At 41.8% G+C, this 19559-nt stretch overlaps 1 protein-coding gene across 3 annotated transcripts in view; it reads right to left on the bottom strand.

The window, feature by feature from the left end:
- Window positions 1–19559, bottom strand: part of cacna1c (calcium channel, voltage-dependent, L type, alpha 1C subunit) — a 550322-nt gene that overhangs the window by 21558 nt on the left and 509205 nt on the right. For all 3 annotated transcript variants that reach the window (XM_052030488.1, XM_052030489.1, XM_052030490.1), the window contains 4 exons: window positions 15817–16169; window positions 15087–15113; window positions 9339–9467; window positions 1571–1680 (listed from right to left, as the gene is read on the bottom strand). In XM_052030488.1, coding sequence (XP_051886448.1) covers window positions 1571–1680; window positions 9339–9467; window positions 15087–15113; window positions 15817–16169 — 619 coding nt within the window. The remainder of the gene's footprint in view (window positions 1–1570; window positions 1681–9338; window positions 9468–15086; window positions 15114–15816; window positions 16170–19559) is intronic.

Raw genomic sequence — 19559 nt, 5'->3', positions numbered from 1 at the left:
TTCTTATGCATGACTTATGCATGGAAAAGTGGACACTACATACTCCAATTTCTAGACTGTTGCCAACAAGCTTTACAATGCCCAGAGAAGCGGAACATTAGAACAAAATTAGAATTGTCTTTAATTTCATTCTTTAGATCCTGATAGGTATTATGTTACAACAACATAAAGAAGGGACAGTTAGTTGATATTTAACAAATTCTTCATTAATGGTTAAGTACTACATTTGTTATGTTAAAGAACAGAGTGAAAAAATCCCAACAAGGTTCATAAGAGATTTGGGAGTTAAAAATTTATTGTCTTCATGGTATGGGTTCTCACTTCACCAAGCAATTCACATGCGATTGGACAGTGTGCTTACACATTACTGAAATGTGTGTGGCCAGGGGAAGGCACTGGTTGAAGCATTAAGCTCATTTTAAGCTCCATATTGACATTGTTGGCATCAGATCAATATGAAATTACAAGCATACCAGCAGGTGTAGCAATGTAATAATAGCATTTGATCCAATTCACACAACAAATATACGAGTGTACATCAAAAGCAATTTTGCAACCAATGCAAATTTGATGTACACTAATATATTTTTTTAACTTCAGTCTGCTGATGGATATCAAGGTATGAACAAGAGAAGAGAAATTGTACTGTAACATTGTAATGCAACTGTATTCAGTAAGTATTTCAACTAAAAGGTGCAGACACAGCCCTCCTACTGCGATTTGTTGCCTATGATCACTGCAAACCCATGCGTATAAAGGCAGGGTACAAAAGGCCTCTCTTGCTGGCCCTCCAAATCCTGGAGTCCAACAGTATTATCAGAGTAGGGATAGGGACACACTTGGTGTAGTTTGGAGGCCCTGCCCTGAAATATCTCTGACATTCAAAGACATTAAAAATGATTAATATTGAACTAAGTAATTGAACAAGATTAAAAAATCTTTCAAAATACTTATAAGGCATAAATCACCTGGAAGTCATTAAAACATTAAAGAAGAATAATTTAAGAAATTCAGCTTCCCTATTGTTTCTAAATTTTTAACTACAAACTCCATTCAAAACAATGGGGCTTCACACCTTGTGCCAAGGTGCCTGTCTGTAAGGAGTTAGTACATTCTCCCCGTGTGTCCGCGTGGGTTTCCTTTGGGTGCTCCGGTTTCCTCCCACATTCCAAAGACATACAGGTTAGGAAGTTGTGGGCATGCTATGTTGGCGCCAGAAGTGCGGCGACACTTGTGGGCTGCCCCCAGAACACTCTGTGCAAAAGATGCATTTCACTGTGTGTTTCGATGTACATGTGACTAATAAAGAAATCTTATCTTATCTTAAGTCTGATCTGGTGCAGAATCTGAGAAGCAATTCCCCACCATAAAGCTGAAGAATCCCAACCTGTTTGGGCCTCTCCCATGAGGGAGCCTGCAGTGGAATAAACTTACATATTTAAACCCCCTCCCATTTCATACTGTGTACACCAAAGTCCAGGATTTACTTCAGTTTTAACAGCGGGAATCAATAACCACAGCCAGCACTATTCTTCTTATTAATACTCCTGTTACTAAATTTTTATATTACCTAATGATGTTGCTGAAAGCAGCCCCTTTGAAGGAGAAAAACTATCTTTATCACAGCAATCTGTTGATGGACCCAGTTGATTATCATCATATTCCTCTTGATAAGAAATTCTGCAAGGGTCAGAGAAGAAACACTTACACAAAGATACACTTCAAGAAAAATGTTATCAAATAGACATTGTTTTGGCATTATCAAAAACATGAAACATAATTAGAAATGAATTGCAAATGCACTGAGGTGGTACTCATTATCCAGTCAAGAGTGTGGTAGTATCACAGAATTTTAAGTCTGCAGCTTAATGACAAAAGGAAACCTTTCCTTACTTACCTTTGTAGCCTCACTAAATTGATAGTAAATATCATTAGCTCTTCACTGAGTTACATAGGCAGGATGGTAAAATTCTGACACTGTACATGAGTAACTGAACAAGGGAGCACATGTTGGAGGGAGAAATTGAACACTATGATTGAAGTTATATCTAACAGAATGGTCCAGAGAGTGAAATAAAAATTGTAATTACCTCACTAAGTGTTTCCTGATTGTAATAATCCTCAATATCATTTTGTAAATTGGGTACTCAGGATGAATAAAAGGACAGTTTGTTTTTACATCAGGACACCCAAAATGTGTTACAACCAATGATATACTTTTTAAAGTATAGTTGACACCATAATATAGTAAATGCAGCAGCTGAGTCCCCATAAAATGCAATCTAATCTGCACATCTGCACGAGGTGTGTACAGCTGCAGCTCTTTACAGACCGTGTTAGGGAACTGGAGATGCAGCTGGATGACCTTTGGCTCCTATGGGATACCAAGGAGTACATAGACAAGATCTACAGGGAGGCAGTCACTCCAAGGCTGCAGGAGGCAGGTAGCTGGGTGACCGTCAGGAGAAGGACGGAAAATAGGCAGATAGTGCAGAGTACCCCGTGGCTTTGGATACTGTTTGGGGGGATGGCCTACCAGAGGAAAGCCTCAGTGACCAGGTCTCTGGCACTGAGCCTGGTCATGTGGTGCAGAAGGGAAGGGAAGGGGAAGAAGAGGAGAGCAGTAGTGATAGGGGATTCCATAGTAAGGGGACAGACAGGAGATTCTGTGGACGTGAAAGAGACTCCAGGATGGTATGTTGCCTCCCTGGTACCTCCACAGCATTCTGAAGGGGGATGGTGAACAGCCAGAGGTCGTGGTACATATTGGTACCAATGACATAGGTAGGAAAAGAGATTAGGTCCTGAAGAAGGAATATAGGGAGTTAAGAAGGAAGCTGAAAAGCAAGCATAGTAATTTCTGGATTGCTGCCTGTGCCACGTGCCAGTGAGGGTAAGAATAGAATGATTTGGCAGATGAGAAATCGGTGCAGAGGGCAGGGTTTCAGATTTATTGATCATTGGGATCTCTTCTGGGGAAGGTGCGACCTGTACAAAAGGGACGGGTTACACCTGAACTGGAGGGGGACCAATATTCTTGCAGGTAGGTTTGCTAGAACTGTTGGGGAGGGTTTAAACTAGTTTGGCAGGGGGATGGGAACCAGAGTGATAGGTCAGAGTTTGGTTCATTTACTGTACATGTAGATGCAGAGTGTAGAAAGACTGTGAGGAAGAATAGGCAGTTGAAAGGGCAAAATTGCAGTCAGCTGGATGGGCTGAAGTGTGTCTACTTTAATGCGATAAGTATCAGGAACAAGGCTGATGAACTTAAAGCGTGGGTAAGTATGTGGAATTATGACGTGGTGGCCATTACAGAGACTTGGCTTTCGCAAAGGCAGGAATGGCTGCTGGATATTCTGGGGTTTAGATGTTTCAAAGTGGGCAGGGGCGGAGGTAAAAGAGGTGGGGGAGTGGCTTTGCTGATCAGGGACAGTGTCACAGCTGTAGAAAGGGAGGATGTCCTGGAGGAATCGTCCACTGAGTCAGTGTGGGTGGAAGTCAGAAACAGAAAGGGAGTGATCACTCTATTGGGAGTATTCTACAGATCCCCCCAATAGCAGCAGAGATGCCGAGGAGCAGATTGGGAGGCAGGTTTTGTACAGGTCAATTCATTACACAGTGCAGTTACATTGAGTTAGTACAGAGTGCATTGATGTAGTACAGGTAAAAAAATAACAGTACAGAGTAAAGTGTCACAGCTACAGAAAAAGTGCAGTGCAATAAGGTGCAAGGTCACAACAAGGTAGATCGTGATGTCATGAGGTCATAGGTCATAGTCCATCTCATTGTATAAGGGAACCATTCAATAGTCTTATCACAGTGGGGTAGAAGCTGTCCTTAAGTCTGGTGGTACGTGCCCTCAGGCTCCTGTATCTTCTACCTGATGGAAGAGAAGAGAGAATGTCCCGGGTGGGTGGGGTCTTTGATTATGCTGGCTGCTACACCAAGACAATGAGAGGTAAAGACAGAATCCAAGGAGGGGAGGCTGGTGTCCGTGATGCACTGGGCTGTGTCCACAACTCTCTGCAGCTCCTTGCGGTCTTGGGCAGAGCAGTTGCCGTACCAAGCCGTGATACATCCTGATAGGATGCTTTCTATGGTGCATTGGTAAAAGTTGGTGAGAGTCAAAGGGGACAATCCAAATTTCTTTAGCCTCCTGAGGAAGTCGAGGTGCTGGTGAGCTTTCTTGGCCGTGGCATCTACGTGATTCGACCAGGACAGGTTGTTGGTGATGTTCACTCCCTGGAACTTGAAGCTGTCAACCCTCTCGACCTCATCACCATTGATGCAGACAGGTGCATGTACACCACCCCCTTTCCTGAAGTCAATGACCAGCTCTTTTGTTCTGTTGACATTGAGGGAAAGGTTGTTGTCATAACACCATTCCACTAAGCTCTCTATCTCCTTCCTGTACTCTGACTCATCGCTGTTGGAGATATGGCCTACAACGGTGGTATCATCTGCAAACTTGTAGATGGAGTTAGAGCAGAATCTGGCCACACAGTAGTGAGTGTATAGGGAGTAGAGTAGTACAGGAAGGATTCCTGACACAGTATATGGACAGGCCGACTAGAGAAGAGGCCATACTAGACCTGGTACTAGACAATGAGCCTGATCAGGTTTCAGATCTCTCGGTGGGAGAACATCTTGTAGATAGTGACCATAACTCTATGACCTTTACCATAGCCTTGGAGAGGGATAGGAGCAGACAATATGTGAAAGTATTTAACTGGGGGAGGGGGAATTATGATGCTATTAGACAGGAACTTGGGAGCATAAATTGGGAACAGATGTTCTTGGGGAAGTGCACAGCGGAAATGTGGAGGTTGTTTAAGGAATACTTGCATGGGGTTCTGGATAGGTTTGTCCCATTGAGGCAGGGTAAGGATGGTAGAGTGAAGGAACCGTGGCTGACACAAGATGTAGAATATCTTGTCAAGAGGAAGTAAGAAGCTTACCTGAGGTTTAGAAAGCATGGATCAGACAGGGCTCTGGAGAGTTACAAGAGGGAGCTTAAGAATGGAAGTAGGAGAGGTAGAATGGGGCATGAGAAGTCCTTGGCGAGTAGGATTAAGGAAAATCCCAAGGCATTCTACATGTATGTGACAAGTAAGAGGATGACTAGAGTGAGGCTAGGACCGATAAGGAATAAAAGAGGAAACGTGCCTAGAGTCGGAAGAGGTAGGGGTGGTCCTTAATGGATACTTTGCTTTGGTATCCACCAGAGAGAGGGATCTTGACGTTTATGAGGATGGCATACGACAGACTGATATGCTAGGGCATGTCGATGTGAGGAAAGAGGATGTGCTAGAACTATTGAAAGACATTAGGATAGATAAGTCACCGGGGCTGGATGGAATATATCCAAGGTTATTACGGGAAGCTAGGGAAGCGTTTGCTGTGCCTTTGGCGATGATCTTTGCGCCTCACTGGCCACAGGAGTAGTGCCGGATGATTGGAGGGTGGCAAATGTTGTTCCTTTGTTTAAGAAAGGAAGTAGAGATAACCCAGGGAATTACAGACCAGTGAGTCTTACTTCATTGGTGAGCAAATTACTGGAGAAGATTCTTAGAGACAGAATTTATGGGCATTTAGAGAAGCATAGACTGGCTAGGGACAGTCATCATGGCTTTGTGAGGGGCAGGTCGTGCCTCATGAGCCTGATTGAATTCTTTGAGGATGTGACAAAACACATTGGTGAAGGTAGAGCAGTGGATATGGTGTACATGGATTTTAGTAAGGCAGTTGATAAGGTTCCTCATGGAAGGCTTATTCTGAAAGTCAGAAGGCAAGGGATCCAGGGAAACTTGGCTGTGTGGATTCAGAATTGGCTTGCCCATAGAAGACAGAGGGTGGTGGTAGATGGAGCATATTCTGCCTGGAGGTTGGTGACCGGTGGTGTTCCGCAGGGATCTTTTCTGGGACCCCTGCTTTTTGTGATTTTTATAAATGAGTTGGATGAGGATGTGGAAGGGTGGGTTAATAAGTTTGCTGATGATACAAAGGTTGGTGGTATTGTGGATAGTGTAGAAGGTTGCTGCAGGTTACAACAGGATATTTGATAGAATGCAGAGCTGGGCTGAGGAGTGGCAGATGGAGTTCAACCCGAATAAGTGTGAAGTGAAACACTTCAGGAGGTCAAATTTGAAGGCAGAATACAAGGCTAATGGCAGCACTCTTAGCAGTGTGGAGGAACAGAGGGATCTTGGGGTCCATGTCCATAGATCCCTCAAGATTGCCACACAGGTCGATAGGGTTCTTAAGAAGGCATATAGTGTGTTGGCCTTCATTAGTCAGGGTGTTGATTTCAAGAGCTGCGAGGTGATGTTGCAGCTCTGTAGAACTCTGGTCAAACCGCACTTGGAGTACTGTGTTCATTTCTGGTCGCCTCATTATAGAAAGGATGTGGAAGTTTTTAGAGGGTGCAGAGGAGATTTACCAGGATGTTGCCTGGATTGGAGAGCATGTCTTATGATGATAGGTTGAGCGAGCTAGCGCTTTTCTCTTTGGAGAAAAGGAGGATGAGAGGTTACTTGATAGAGGTGTACAAGATGATAAGAGGCATAGATCGAGTGGACAGTGAGACTTTTTCCAAGGGTGACAATGGCTAACACGAGGGGACATAATTTTAAGGTGATTGGAGGAAGGTATAAGGGGGATGTCAGGGGTAAGTTTTTTTATACAGAGTGTGGTGGGTGCATGGAACGCACTGCCGGCAGAGGTTGTGGGGGCAGATACATTAGGGACATTTAAGAGACTCTTAGATAGACACGTGAATGACAGAAAAATAGGGGGCTATGTGGGAGGGAAGGGTTAGATAGATCTTAGAGCAGGATAAAATGTTGGCACAATATTGTGGGCCGAAGGACCTGAACTGTGCTGTAGTGTTCTATGTTCTAATGCTGACTAGATAATCTGTTTTCAGAAGGGAAAAGTATTGGTGAGGTTGCTTTGGATAGCTTCCCCATTCTTCTTTACCATGTGTCATTCATATTCACCTTAGAAAGCAGATGAAACCTCAGTACTGTTCTGTAAAGTCAGTCCAGACTTTTGTGCTCAAGTCTCTGAACAGGGAACCACTGATGGTCACATAACTCAGAAGAGGGAGTCATGCAAGTGTTACTAAATGAACCACATCTGAACTCCAGGTGCATAGCTACCTTGAGAAACAAAGGACTGAAGATGTTGGAATCTAGATGAAAAACACGATGATGCTGGAGGAACTCAGCATAGCTGAGTTGTTTGCTATGGAAGAGAAATACTCCTGAGGGAAGCCTAAATGCTTCTGTGGCCGAGAACGAGACCCTAAAATGGTACTTTGCCTATCCGGTGCCAGGGTCAGGGTACTTAGATCCAGTACAGACATAGAGAATAGCCAGAAGTTGGTAATAATGACCTAGGTAGAAAGAGAGATGAGGTCCTGCAAAGTGATTTTTGGGGTTAGGCAGAAGTTTAATAAAGCAGGTTTTGTAGGTTGGTAATGTCAGGAGGGGGTGTAGACCACACCTCCTCCCACCCTGTCTCTTGTAAGGATGCCATTCCTTTCTCTCAGTTTGCCCATCTCTGCCACATCTATTCTCTTCCACTCCAGGATATCTGAGATATCCTCCTTTTTCAGAAAAGGGGATCCCCCTCACTGTTAATGATGGAGCCCTCACCTACATGTCCTCTATTTCCTGCACTTCTACTCTTACCCCTCCTCCCACTAGACAGAACAGGGATAGAGCTCCCCTAGCCCTGACCTTTCACCCCACCAGCCTATGCATTCTTTGAAACCCTCCAGGTACAACATGATCCCACCACCCATCACATCTTCCCCTCCCCACCCCTTTCTGCTTTCTTCAGGGATCACTCTCTCCATGATCCGCTCATCCCTCCCCCTCCCCAGGCACTTTCCTCCGCAACCGTAAGAGATTTAACACCTGTCCCTACACCTCCTTTCTCACCTCTACCCAGGACCCTAAACAGCCCTTCCAGGTGAGGCAGAGATTCACATGCACCTCCTCAACCTTGTTTATTGTATTTGGTGCTCTCCATGTGGGCTCCTCTACATTGGTGAGGCCAAGCACAGACAAGGTGGCCGCTTTGCTGAGCACCTGTGCTCCATTTGTTATGGCCTTCTGGAGGTCCCAATTGCTAGCTATTTTAATTCCCACTCTCACATCAAACTGTTTGTCCTTGGCCTTCTCCACTGCCAAGGTGATGCTAGGTGCAAATTAGAGGAACAGCACCTCATATTCCACCTGGGTAGTCTACAACCCGACAACATGAACTTTGAATTCTCCACTTTCAGGTAAATTGCTCCCCTTCTGTCTTTTTTCTCTTCTCCTGATCAACCCAATTCTTCCTATAACCACCCCAGTCCCCCATCACCCAGTTTCTTTCCCCTCCTCCACCCACTCCATCTGCCCATCACCCACACATTCCTGCCACTGGATCTCCTCCCCCTATTGTTCCCATCTGCTTACCCCACTGCTATCTGCCTCCAACCACCAAGTCAATATAATATCTAATTGCAATACCGCCCTGGATCTCATGTGTTCTAACCTTCTGGACCAGCCTATCATGCGGGACCTCGTCAAAGGCCTTGCTGAAGTCCATGTAGACAACGTCCTCTTGGTCACCTCTTCAAAAATCTCAGTCAAATGCCTGAGACCTGATTTCTCATGCACAAAGCTACACTGACTATCCCTAATCAGTCTTTGCCTTTCCAATGCAATTAAATCCTGTCCCTAAGAATCCCTTACAATAACTTTCCCACTATAAATGCAAGGCTCACTATGCATTGTCTTTAAGTGAAAATTAATGCAGGACTGACTGAATGAACTGGATTTCTCTTATTCTGATAATTCTGCTACATATTATTATTTAATTCTCAACACAGCATATTCTTATTTCTTTGGAGGTGAAATTCAACTAAAGCACATGTATAAAATGGAGATAATGAATTGTTATTCATCAATGAAGAGTCGTGAAAAATTTACCTCCATTCCTGGCATAGATATTTTGCCAGCATGGTCAAATGGTTGCTTGCCTAGGGTAAAGTTAAAATCTACTCCACAACTTTGATGGGTTGCTTATTCATTAAATATTAGTTTTCTTAAAAGATGGTAAAACTAGAAACATGTCTCTAATTTATAGAAGTTAAAGCACAAAATTATCAGTTGTTTTCTGAGGCAGGATTTTTGCAGCAAGGGCTGGTCTATCAGAATATTCTTAAATCTGCATAGACTCTCCAAGTTTTTATATGCTCATGACAACTGTGAGTCAATTCAGTGATGCTTTTATTAGTTAATTATGTTTCTCTACCATCTAAGGCACCAGAGAGAAAAACTCACAATTGTGAAGAAAGCATGCTCTCTTCATTGCAGCAATCAGTATCTTTATTGAAGTCTTCATCACATGTCTCATCAGGGGACGCTTCCTCTCGTTGAATGATGGGCAAATGGCTATCTTCAGAATAAGAGCTGAAAAGGAGGTAAGTGTACCAGTTCATCACTGCTAAAGTATTAAAATGTGAGGAACAAGGCAATCACATTTATGTTCTTGAAACACCGTGTATTTTCAAGTGAATTATCATGCACTTCAACACCCAATTACAGTTTATTGGACCCCAGTAATGCAAAATTATTGACTGTCAATGACAAAAACAGGAAATGCTAGAAATTTACAGAAGGTTAGAAAGGACAGATCTGGGGGAGATTCCATCTTCATAACTTATTGTGTTTTTTCCCAGCATTTACTGTATTTATTTCAGATTTCTATCATTTGATTTAAAAAAAATTGTCTCAATAACAGCAGGACATACTGAGGGGAAAAATCTAGTGCCAGAAGAACTTTAAGTCCACTTAACAAAAAAACTTGGCTTTTGCATTTTTTGCATAACACTTCCTTTTTTTTTCAAACAAAGTTTCAAGAAGGTTTACATATTTAAACAATAAGTTTAAAGTCATCCCCAGATTTGAGTTTATATTGTGAAAGATTTGCTAGCGGAGAGTTTATCAATCGGCTAACTTGGTTTATTAGGCAGAAGCTTATTTGATAATATAATTCAGGATATATTGCATTTTTTTTGGTTGTTCTGTTGCGACGATCAGAACTAAATATGTATTTGACCACGTTAATTTGGTCTAAGGAGAAACCAATGTTGACTTCAAGTAAATAGTGTGGTTTCAGGTAGATTGAATCCATATAAGATCATGGAAGGAATGAAATATTATTAGCAGAAATAAATAAAACAAAGTTAGCAATCTGGATGGAAAAAAAGTCTTTGGCTCCTAGAATCAAATCTGATCATTAAAAAGACATAGATTTTAAAATAAGATGATCACCAGGAAATAGAGAACCAGGAGTTATGATTTATTGTGAATTAAGATGATGATGTTACTAACATTTGAGTTATAAAAGTTAAAAATAAATTAAATATAATCTAAACAAAATTTCAGAGTCATCATGTTCCAAATGAAAGTAGTTACTGACTGTACGTTTCCTAGAAAAATCCAGGAGGACTTTACCAGTCTCATAGCGAATTTTGACGGTATGAGACAGGAGCTTGCAAAGATTGATTGGAATAAGTTGTTTGCAGGCAAAGGGACCACAAGCAAGTGGGAGGTTTTAAAGGTGAGAGAGTGAGAGCTCAAGGTCTGCATGTTCCTGTTAGAATGAAGGGCAGGGCTGGCAGGAGTAAGGAACCCTGGAAAAAGAGGGATATTGAGGCCCTGGCCAAGTAGAAGGAGGCATGGGTCAGGTATGGGCAGCTGGGATCAAGCAAATCCCTGGAGAAGTATAGAGAATGCAGCAGTGCACTGAAGAAGGAAATTACGAGGGCAAAAAGGGGGCATGAGATAACTCTGGCAGAGAAGATTAAGGAGAATCCCAAGAGATTTTATAAGTATATTAAGGGAAAAAGAGTAACTAGAGAGAGAATAGGGCCCCTCAAAGCCACAGGAGACAGGAAAGGTCCTGAAGGAATATTTCGTGTTTTTACCGTGGAGAAAGGCATGAAGACTTTGGAACCAGGAAAAATAAATGGGGAGGTCTTGGGGATGGTCCACATTATAGTAGAGGAGTGCTGGACATCTTAAAAGGTATGAAGGCAGACAAATCTCCAGGGCCTGACCAAGTTTAGCCAAGAACACTTTGGGAGGTTAGAGAAGAAACTTCAGGAGCCCTGGCTGAGATATTTGCATCATCATTAGCCATGGGTGAGGTGCTGGTAGACTGGAGGGTAGCGATTGTTGTGCCTTTATTTAAGAAGGGCAGCAAAGAAAAACCTGGAAATTATAGACCAGTAAGTCTAACATCTGCGGTAGGTAAGTTATTGGAAAGGATTCTGAGGGATAAGATATACACGCCTCTGGAAAGACAAGGGTTTATTAGGGGTAGTCAGCATGGCTTTGTGCACGGGAGATCAAGTCTCACAAACTTGATTACATTTTTTGACGATGTGACCAAGAAAGTTGATGAGAGCAGGGAGGTAGTTGTGGTTTATATGGACTTCAGTAAGGCCTTTGATAAGGTTCCACATGGTAGGCTGCTCTGGAAGGTTAGGTTGCATGGAATCCATGGAGAGCTGGCTAATTGGATACACAATTGATTTGACGGTAGAAAGCAGAGGGTGATGGTGGAAGGTTGTTTCTCAGACTGGAGGCCCGTGACTAGTGGTGTGGCTCAGAGGTCAGTGCTAGGCCTTTTATTGCTTGTCATCCATATCAACGATCTTGATAAGAATGTACAAGGCACAGTTAGTAAGTTTGCAGATGACACTAAAATAGTGGACAATGAAGAGGTTATCAAAAATTACAAGGGGGTCTTGATCAGCTAAGTAAGTGGGCTAAGAAATGGCAAATGGAGTGAAATTTGGATAAGTGCGAGGTGTTGCATTTTGGAAAGTCAAATCTAGGTAGGACTTTCATAGTGAATGGCAGAGCCCTGGGATGTGTTGCAGAACAGAGGGACCTTGGAGTAAATGGTAACCTGAAAGTGGAGTCACAGTTAGACAGGGTGGTGAATAAGGCTTTTGGCATGCTGGCCTTCATCAGTCAGGGCATTGAGTATAAAAGCTGGAAGATCATGATGCAGTTGTACAGGACACTGTTGAGGCGACACTTGGAGTATTGTGTTCAGTTTTGGTCACCCTGCTATAGGAAAGATGTTATTAAACTGGAAAGAGTACAGAAAAGATTTACAAGGATGTTGCCAGGACCCGAGGGATGAGTCATAGGGAGACGTTGGACAGGCTAGGACTTTATTCCTTGGAACATAGGAGACTGAGGTGATCTTATGGAGGTGTATAAAATCAAGAAGGGCATAGATAGGGTGAATGCACTCAGTCTTTTTCCCAGATTGGGGAATCAAGAACTTAGAGGGCATAGGTTTAAGGTGAGAGGGGAAAGATTTAATAGGAACTTGAGAGGCAACTTTTTTACATAAAGGATGGTATGTATGTGGAATGAGCTGCCAGAAGAAGTGGTTAAGGCAGGTACGATAACAACTTTTAAAGAAAGTTGGACGTGTACATGGATTGGAAAGGTTTAGATGGGCCAAATGCTGGCAAATGTGATGAACTTAGATGGGGCAACTTGGTTGGCATGGAACAGTTGGGCCAAAGGGCCTATTTCCATGCTGTATATCTCTATGAACTCTTTGACTAAATTGGATATTGAAAAAGGGCCTGGAGGTCACAATGATAATTAAATTTGCCTGAAGCTTCTGATGCAGGGAAACTATCAAATTTATGCAGCCTGCTTATTTCTATATTTGCTGCATGAACCCAGCACCAACTGTGCTTTCATTGGCTTATCATCTTGACAGTGCATCATTTATGTCTGTGCAATGCAGCAGTTAAACCCACTTTGCACTGTTTGAGGCTAATTTGCTTCTCTATTCACCTCTAGTATTGTTTCCATTGCAATTACTAGAAGGTGCTCTGTAACCAAAGCTGACCTGGGAGACAGTTCAGAGATGTCAAAACACGGGAGTGAATGGGATTCACAGTTTACTGGTATTACACTGAAGTTCAGGAGGTCCTCCAGAGATACACTCCAAGAGGGGTGGAAGAAGATAGCTGTGGGGACCAATGTCAGAAGACAAGCATGAAATCATGGAGACACAAGGGACCACAGATGCTGGAACCTGGAACAGAAAACTAACTGCCAGAGGAGCTCAGTAGGTCAAATAGCATACATGGAGGCAAAGGGATTGTCTACGTTTTGGCTTGAGACTCTGCATCAGCATGGAATCATGATCAGAGAAGGAGAGGATGGTCACGTAAGGGAGGCCCAAGGCCTGTTTGAAGAGTGTTTATTCACCTTGTCCTATAAAGAAAATGGAAATATAATTTTCTAGCTTCTGACTTGTTCCTGACAGGCTTTCCCTGTGGGGAAGTCAGTGCTGCTCCATCACTCAGATCCTAGAACAAAATAGCATAGTGGCCTAGATACTGTTCGCTGCCTGCAAAAATGTGCCAAACAGTTGCTGCGTGCTGGGCTAATCAACATTCTGTTTGTGGATTTGCCACAAGTGAATTCAGCAGCACACCTGGTCCAAGGACTCCTGTGCTACTGAATTGGCTTTAATCAAGGCCTTTTTTGGTACACTTTGAAGTACACAGATTATGAAATCTGGGTCTAGATCTGGTGGGACTACAAGGGAGAGACGACCATAGACGGAGAAAAATCAAGAAATGGACTCCGTATTTAGAGGGTTTGCAGCAAGGGTTAATAGAGATGTTGGAGTGAAGGATGTCTGTTAGTGATTGGTGTGAGGAGGGGCAGCTGTGGATAGAGGATACAGTTGTGCCTTGAGAGGTGGGGGTAGATGTTGTTGGGTGACGAGACAAGGGGATTAATAGTCAGAGGATGTGATCAGGTGATCAAATATGGGCCATCTGAAGGTTGTGAGCTTGTGGGGCGTGGGGAATGTGCTGCCATAGAAGAACTGTGGCATGTGGCCTGAAGGAGCACTGATTATGTAAATGAAGGGCACCTATCCTAATTGGGTTTCCAGTGCTGTGAAAACCTGCTTCTGTATAAGTGGCCATTGGATTGCACAAGTCATGCTTGTGCTACAGAGAATGATGGAAGTGCTGTTCAATCATGTATTATATGCAAAGGACTGTGGAATTCATAATGCATGCAGTAAGTTGTCAATTTCAAACAGAAAAAAGGTTGCTCCTACATGATCAAATTTCTTGCCAAGCATAGCTTGCTGGAATCAAAACTTAGTAACTTAAAGATGATCTTCCAGATTAAATTGGATACTTCTACTGTTAACAATCAAAAAAATAGTTATTTAAGATGTGGCCAGAAATGAATGTGTTGGTCCCTGCTCCATCTTAACTGTTTCCACATTGCTTTCATTATGCAGAGCAGTTAAAATCCAGCAATTTGTGTTTAGACACCAGATCTGCTTCAGTAATGAGCTGTTCTGTCCTTCAGTTTGATAGCTCTACTGATTTTTACTGAGGTTATAAGCATTCAGATTTCTTCTGAGGTGATGAAGAACAAATGGTTGTGGAGCAGCAATCTAATTTATTCAACGAACTCTGATTCCTTTAAACTAACATTGAACTCAAGGCCCAGACTGACCTCTCGTCCAGGGTGATGTAAGTTACTACGACTAAAGGAATAGATAAGGAAGAAGACCTGACAAAGGATGTTCTTGGTCCACAAGTTCAGCTTAGCAGATCTAAACTAGTTAAGTGTGAGATAATTAAACAAAATCCCCCACTCAACAAAATCTAGGATTTGAATAAGTATTCGTTTTGCAAATTAATCTCCCTTATCTTCAAGTTTATCATAATTTTTTTTCTTTTCGTTCTTCACTCCCCTTCGTCTTTCCCTGCCTCTGTATTTGCCCAAACTTGTTATCTCTTAATTTTTTCCAGTTCTGGTGCAAGTTCATTGACCAGAGATATTAACTCTATTTCCCTCTCCAAGGAAGTTACTGAGTACTTCCAGCACTTCTTTTATTTTTTTCATATTTGCAGCATGCAAAGTATTTTGTTTTTATGTACTTCTTGTTTAACTGAAGCAAGAAAAATACTGCAGAGTTTCAAAGTGAAGAACACTGAGAAGGACACATACCGGATAAGTGTTTCATAATACCGTGTCCTATTTCACAAGAGAGCACGAAAGTAGACAAGAAAAATTAATTAGTTAGATATTAAATTACATTCATATCACTACAAAAAGACACTGTGATAAAATAAAACACCATAAAATGAAGCATAAGGTTTCACATTGTAATACACTGCTATGGTTGGGGTTTGCTATGTTTGCATAACATTAGTGGGGCTACTCCTGTACTAATGTGGCTCAGTGAACTGAGAAGTCAGTCTGTCATTTCATCTGATTACTACTGTGATGGATACACAATACTTGTACCTACCTAAATTTAGTAAGTTTGTGGAAAAGAGTGCACAATAGATGGGAGTGGAGGTAGAGGCAGAGCTTTTGGGGATAAATGCTCAATTCTTCCATCTGCACTCCTGTCTCCTAAGACATTTGCACCTCACTTTAATTATGGCCTCATCTGAACTTATTGACACTTGTACTGGGGTTGTGCACAGACTATCTGTAATTGTAAGGGTGATATTACCATACTGCAGGTTATAATGGGTCCAAACCATATTCACATTGTCTATTCTAGTGAGCCTCACATTACACTCTTGCTTCAGTGGCCTCATACTGTCGTCATAATACTTTTCCTCTTTCATTATCATTACCTACATCAAATATGTTCACATAATGAACCAACAAAATAACTGTCAATTGCATTAATAGGAAAACATCCTTATTTATATCACAAACTTACCTTTTGGGATTGATTTTCCATGCTGTGCCTTGCAATAAAAGTGTTGAAGTTAGAGAATTGCCATGACCATCCACTGTACTGACAGTGCTCTGATAATTGACTGGACTTGGAAATCTGGATATTGCAGTATTGTTCGCATTGTTAATGTTGGCGTTTGACCCAGTGGAGGAATAGCTGCTTGGAGTGAATGTTGAATCAACCAGTTTCTCGTGGGAAGGTGACTCTGTTTCAGCTTGAGAGGTTCCCGATTTATTGAGGTGCAAAGGACGCTGAGTGGTGAAAGTCTGTGGAAAGGCGCTTCTACCATCACTTGGATAATAACCAACATGGTTACCAAATAAGCCACCTGCCCTCTAATAAGAAGAAAACACACTAAGGTTGTATTCAACATTTCAATATTATGCAATCTACATTGATCCTCTACTTTTCACTAAAAGAATAGAATTTCAGCTGCCAAGTGTCATGAAATTTGGAGGAATTAACCTGACACAGAATGGAAAGACTTGAATTTAGTCTTCTGACTCCTCACATAATGGCTGTCAATATTTGCTTGTCTAACTGCATAGAGTAAAGCCTCAACAGAACAGAGTGGATGAAAAAATTCTGAATTATTCCCACACAGCTAACTATACATTAACAGGTGTGTGAGCAGAAGCTGAACTGGACCAACCACTGTGGGTACAAGAGCAGGTCAGAAGCTGGATATTTTGCAGGGAGTGATTCATTCCCTGACATTCCAAGCCTTTTCCAAGTGTGTTATAGACTACTGTCCATTTGCCTGGATGAGTTCAGCGCTGGCAACACTCAAGAAGACTAACACCATCCAGAACATAGCAGCCCACTTGACTGTATTCCCATTACCCACCCTAAACAATCAGTTCTCCAGTCCTGTGCACAATGCCTAGGATGTACCTCATCTACAAATTGTACTGCAGTTACTTGCTTGGACTGCTTCAACAGCAACTCAAAAAGAAAGCATAGATTTCATTCAGACCCCTCAGTTCTTAATGTGTGCAGATATGAATTAGACAAAGGCCTTTTAGCTTTTGTATATCTCTTCCTTCCACAAAAGAATGCCTCTCCAACTGTGAAAACCAAATTATGCAAAACTCTACCATATTTATGTAGATTAGTAACTGATATTATACATTGGCATAGTGTGCTGCAGGAAGCATCATGTTTTATAGATTCAAAGAGTTATACAGCAATGGAAACAGGCCCTTCAGCCCAACTCATTCATGTCGACCAAAATGCCTATCTCAGCTAACCCCATCTGCGTGCATTTGGCCAAATCCCTTTAAACCTTTCCTATCCATGTACCTGTCCAAATATTTTTTAAATGTTGTAATTGTACCTGCCTTTACCACCTCTTCTGGCAGCTCATTCATACACCCCTCCAACTCTGTCTGAAAACTTGCCCTTCAGATATCCTTTAAATATTTTCCCTCCCACAAACCTATGCCCCCTAGTTTTAGACCCCCCCAATCTTGGAGAAAAGACTGTGACTATCTACCCTGTCTATGCCCCTCATAATTTTATAAACCTCAATAAGATCACTCCTCAGTCGTCTTCACTCCAGGGAAAATAGTCCCAGCTTATCCAATCTCTCCTTATAACTCAAGTCCTCCAGTTCAGGCAACATCCTGGTGAACCTTTTTTGTACCCTCTCTAGCATAATCACATCCTTCCTACAGTGTGGCAGCCAGAACAATACACTACTCCAAGTGCAGTCTAACCAACTTTTGTACCACTGTAACGTGGCATCCCAAATCTTGTACTCAGTGCCATGGCTGATGAAGGCATGTATGCCATATGCCTTCTTCACCAGCCTGTCTACCTGTGTTGCCACCTTCAGGGAACTATGTATTAATACCCTTAGGTCTCTCTGTTCTACAACACTCCCCAGGGCCCTGCCATTCAATGTGTATGTCCTAGCCTGGCTTGCTTTGCACTTGTCTGAGTTAAGATCCACCTGCCATCCCTTTGACTACTTTCCCAGTTGGTCAAAATCTTGTTGTAACCTTAGACAACCTTCGTCACTGTCCACTATACCATCAATTTTGGTATCATCTGAAAACTAATCAATCATGCCTCCTACATTCTTATCCAAATCAGTAATACATATGACAAACAACAGGGGACCGAGTACCAATCCCTGGGCACACCACTGGTCACAGGCCTCGAATCTGAAAAATAATCCTCCACTACCGCCCTCTGCCTCCTGCCACCAAACCAATTTAGTATCCAATTTTCTATCACATCTGGATCCCATGTGGTCTAACCTTCTAGACCAGCCTACCATATGGAACCTCATCAAAGGTCCTGCTAAAATCCACGTGGACAACATCTATCACCCTGCCCTCATCAATCATTTTGGCCACCTCTTCAAATATTCAATCAAATTCATGAGACATCATTTCCCATGCACAAAGCCATGCTGACTGTCCCTGATCAGTCCTTGCCTTTCTGAATGCAAATAAATCCGGTGTCTCACAACCTCTTCCAGTAATTTTCCCACCACAGATGGAAGGATCACTGGCCTCTGGTTTCCTGGCTTGCCCTTGCGGTCCTTCTTAAGTAAAGTCACAACATTAGCTCACAAACTCACTTGTTCCACACAAGATCTGATAATCTCTTTCTCTTATTATCTCTGTATGGAATTCTGTCCCTTGCTAGATATTTATTTAACTTCTTCAATCAGTCTGTATCCAGAAAGACAAATGTTTGTTTTCATTCCGGGAGATTATGTGATATTAATAATTCATTTAAAGGTTGAAGGACAATTGGAAAAATAATTATCATAACTTAAGTTAGATTCACAAAAAATCAAAGATAGAAATTGAAACAATGAAAAGCTCATCTTGACCATATAGCTCATTCTTGACCAAATTAACAAGGTATAAAGGGTTTTGATGCATCAAAGTGTGATATTTTCAATCAACAAATGAACGGAGTGAAATATTACTATATAGTGAAAAGTGGGTGCTTCAGACAATACATTTGTTAAAGTGCTAAAGAAATTAGGAAGTTGGAAAAAAAAGATTAAAAGGCCATTTATAAAAACATGTAAAGAAATAGAATAAGAGCAGGTAGTGATGCTTTGGAACAGAGGGAGTCCTAGTTGTAAACGACAGAGTTATACTTTTCCCTTTTGAACAAATGAAATTAGAATATAGATGGAATGGTGGATGTGGTGCAAATAATAGTTAATTTTCAAAAGAAATTGTTTTTAACGAAGTAGCAAAACTCAGTGTATAAGTAAATAGTCATCAAGACCTCTCTAAAGAGGTCAGCAAGAGTACAAAAGACTTTAAAAAATATTAACTGGTGAGACAGGACAGTTACTTCCCAATACGTACTGTTCTTTCCAGTTGTTTAAATTGTGAAAATCTACTAATTTATCCTAGCTGTTACAAATTAAATCAATTGACTTATAATTCCTGTGCCACGGCTTCCTCTATTTTTAAACAGAAGTTTTTTTTTAATCAAGGTTATGGGTAAAACACAAAATTTCAAAATGTTAATGGCTCAAAAAATACATACACTTTCATTTTTACTAATATTCTATGGGGAACATAATTGGGGTTGCATGACTGATCTGCCTCAGGAGCTGTAATTGTAGACTGACTTCCAATAATCCAGCTCTAGGAGCACAACATCCCTTCTATTCCACTGGCAACTCAGCTTGAGCAGTTACAATTTAACACATTGGTCATATCTTTAACATTACTCCCAAATCTAAC

Source organism: Pristis pectinata, chromosome 15 (genome assembly GCF_009764475.1).
Source record: "Pristis pectinata isolate sPriPec2 chromosome 15, sPriPec2.1.pri, whole genome shotgun sequence".
Lineage (NCBI taxonomy): Eukaryota > Metazoa > Chordata > Chondrichthyes > Rhinopristiformes > Pristidae > Pristis > Pristis pectinata.
The sequence above is the reverse complement of the archived record's forward strand: the minus strand, read 5'-3'. Positions and strand labels throughout refer to the sequence as shown.